The 3,795-nt window shown below is 43.2% G+C and overlaps 1 protein-coding gene across 1 annotated transcript; it reads left to right on the top strand.

Moving 5' to 3' along the window:
* The first annotated feature begins 768 nt into the window (after nt 1-768).
* LOC139128503 (uncharacterized) lies at nt 769-1,308 on the top strand. Its single transcript, XM_070694269.1, has one exon. It carries the CDS (start codon nt 769-771, stop codon nt 1,306-1,308), a length of 540 nt encoding a protein of 179 aa, XP_070550370.1.
* Nucleotides 1,309-3,795: the final 2,487 nt, after the last annotated feature.

Raw genomic sequence — 3,795 nt, 5'->3', positions numbered from 1 at the left:
AAATTTTCTTCACGCTGCTATGGAACTATTTCAATCTTGTCTAGAATAGAGCTTCCAGGTACTTTGTATCAAGTGCTAATTTCCTTATTCATTTATTATTAATTTAATATTTTCTCTTTCTGTAAACGTTTTTGTTGATGTAACTCTTCTCATTGAAGGAGGAATAAAGGAACAACAACAACAACAACAACCAATCAACACTCATTGCCCTGGCTAACATTTGTACGTTCATCGAATTGTGTGACTTTCACAGCCCGGGAATGAAGAAACAGTCTGACCAACCTCAGGTATGTCGATCTTTCAACCGTGGCTTGTGCAAGACCCCCTGCCAAAATAGTAAACAACACAAGTGCTCAGTGTGACTACAATGCCCGGCAACACAATCAACGCATCAAACAAGAGACCCCAGCCCTTTTGGGGGAGGGATCATCCATCCAGTGACAATTGCAATGCTACAGTGGACAACACCAATCAGTCTCGCTAAGCTCACAGCTGCCTTGCACAAACCACCTACATGAACAATTCACAGCCAGCCCAATCAACGACCTCACTCAAGGTGCTGACACAAGCTTCAGCTGGAACAGCACACCACGTTACACTCAAAACGCCCAGTCAGCAATGATAGACCCTGATGCTGTTACCATTGCCATAACAAAAAAAATCATCTTGGCCACAAAATTGGCCTGTTTACAGCACCACCACTGCCAAACTTTGTCTTAAAACTCGCTTGGACTTCGGCCTAAAAAAGTAGGCAGCCACAGTATAATCATGGACCTATCGCAACCTTGTTATTATAGCTTCATCCACTACATCAACACTGAAGACTACACCCTAACCTACTCCAACATGGACGATGCCATCGCGATAGTACAGAGACTTGGCAGAGGTGCAATCCTCACAAAAGTTGATTTAAACACACGTGTTGCCTGTGCCAGGTGCGGAAAGTGGACTGGCATGTCCTCAGCTTCAAATGGCAAGAGCTGTTCTTCTTCGCTAGTGTGCTTCCCTTCAGCCTTCGTTAGAACTCTCAGGACTTATTGCATTACCTGGATGACTACCTCGGTGCTGGCCTCCAAACTCCCAACAATACCAGTACCTCACCTAGACACCATACTCAACACATGCCACGACCTTGCAATACCAACCACCCCGGAAAAAGTTGAAGGTCCATCAACCACCATCACATTCCTTGGCATGATATTGGATACGCTCCCCATGACAGCTTCAAACACTCCCCACTTGTCGCCACCGACATCATGCACAAAACAGGAGTTGCTGTCCGTCATCAGCACCCTAAGCTTCACATAAAAGAGCATTATAGAAGGTTACATCTTCCTCCGCCATATGATTGACTTGAGCACAAATGTTCGCAAACTTTGTGCTACAACCACGCTATCAGATGCCTTCCGCCTTGACCAAAATTGTGGTGCGACTTGCTGACAACGTGGAACGTCACAGCCTCATTTCTCAAAACAAAGTAGACTCTCTTGCGACCTCGACCTCTCACCTATGCCTCAGGCATGAGAAGTGCGCTGGCTGTGACTACCAATCTCCATTGACATGCTCAGTCGCCTCAAGGAATGCCTATGCCATCGTAACAACATATGCAGCAATGACAAGCTCATGATATGTGTAAGCTTCACCACAGGCATACTACCTCTTTCTGAGTAAGTGAGTTCATCTTGCAAACACCTACGGAATTCGATGTCAATGCCACATCACTCGCCCGGAACATAGTGCTAACAGACGTGATCGAAATCAGGACACATAGCTTCCTCAGTGGTGCAGACAAAACCGCTGCACAAAAGCTGGCCTGCCTAATTGGCTCATAAAGACACTAGGCAGATGGAGGAATGATGCATACCAGGTCTACATCAAAACACGGGGAGAGACCCTCGGCGTAGTACCAAAGGTACTCAGCAGATGCTGCAAACGGTATAACAGCACAACATCCAACTGTAGAGACATGGAATATTGTGAACAATGAACATTTGCTATTAGACATGTCCCAGTGGTGCATGGTCACCAAGGGGAGCGGCTGTATTGCTGCTGCACCTCAGCCATGTATGCCAGCGGTTTTGGCCATAGATCAGGGGGTACTGACATGGTCCCGTAGTAGGTACCCGGTAGCATGTTGTCCTATGTACAGTGGGACCCTGTGAGGGGTCTGGTACCACCGTCCAGGCCACCACGACGCCTCGACGCCCCCCCCCCCCGTATCAGTACATGCAATGAAATAATCGCAATCATACCAATCTATAGTGCAATAACACTAGGTCAGAAATCGTAAGACAATAGTTGTAAACATAGACACAAAACCGCACAGAACATACAGTAAATAGACGGTATACAAGGTCAAATTCTTGAAAGAAAAATGTATGTACCTCTGGCCAAAAGACCAAGAAGTGATGTCAGGTGTTTCGAAAATAGTAATTAAAGCGCATCCTGCCCCACATGTGGCACCAGCCATTTATCAATCTATGAGTCAGATAGTTAGTGGTTACTAACTGAGGCCCAATATTGGTGGCTGTTCAATGGTTTGGGTAACTGTACATCAAATTCACAGACTTTACAACATGAAACATCATTGGCCATTCAACAGTTGCAAGGAAATTGGATTCCACCAAGCTTTAAGGAAGGAGTGTTTACAACTCTTGTGTAGGACAATAATGACTTCGGAGAAGAAACATTGACAGGTAGGTAGTCTGTAGAAAGCTGAAATTATCATGGAAACAAATCTTACTTGAAGGAAGCTATATAACAATACTACTGCCACATTCATGGTTATGTTTTCCCAACTATAATTGTAGTATACAAATGATTTTAACATATACAATAATATATTTCGACGTTTAGTTCAGTGAAACTATAAAGGCAACATGATTCTGGTCAATTCGTATAAGGTGATTAGACGTCCGCATTTTATAATTTATTTTAGTGAAATATAACTATCATCACTTATCCTTTGATATAGTTCAAATAATAACTTTCCAGGTAAAGTACCAACTCATAACACTGATGGTATAATCCTTCAGAGAATGGAAGATGAAGTTTCGAGTGAAACTCAAGATAGTCTACCTCAAATGCAATGGTTGACATTGCAAAGTCTAAGCAGAGGACACTGTCTATGCCACCAAGTGATATCACAGAATATCATGGTAAACCATGTCATGGGCCAACACCACCAGGCTATCATCACTTCAACTGTTGTGTATAAATTGCACCATCCCGCTGTTCACAGGTGATGTCTACTGCAAACAGTAGATGCACCAAACCCAACTGGTCATAGATGGCTGTGTTTTGATACCAATCTCACCATACAGTGGTTGACTTTACCTCCTGCTCCAGGTTCAGTGATGAATTTCATCAAATTCAAATGCAAGAAATCATCCTGTTAGACCACCAGATGCCCTTGCCAAAGTGCATCACTGCTGTGTACAGAGCTCTGTGAGTGTGTATCTTGTGAAAACAAAGCTGACGCGGAATGTATTAAAATTGCATCTACTTCAAGCGATGAAATACGGCTAGTTTTCAATCGGATTCGAACATGAATCGGATACGAAAGTGATACTGAATGGACACTGTATGACAATAAACATACATTGCTATCCTTTGAACAGCTTAGAGCAGTTTCAAATCAGCACTGCCAGTAACACCGAAATTTTCAGAAAACAACCTTGACTGGTCAAATCAGCTATTTTGAATTTTACAACTCCATATTCTGTTTAACATCCGTCGATGACATTCTTTCATCCCATGGCTTGATAATATATTTGTCTTCTTGATAAAACACCG

Source organism: Ptychodera flava, unplaced genomic scaffold (assembly GCF_041260155.1).
Source record: "Ptychodera flava strain L36383 unplaced genomic scaffold, AS_Pfla_20210202 Scaffold_56__1_contigs__length_877210_pilon, whole genome shotgun sequence".
NCBI classification, from domain to species: domain Eukaryota; kingdom Metazoa; phylum Hemichordata; class Enteropneusta; family Ptychoderidae; genus Ptychodera; species Ptychodera flava.
This window is presented reverse-complemented; position numbering and strand designations above follow the sequence as displayed.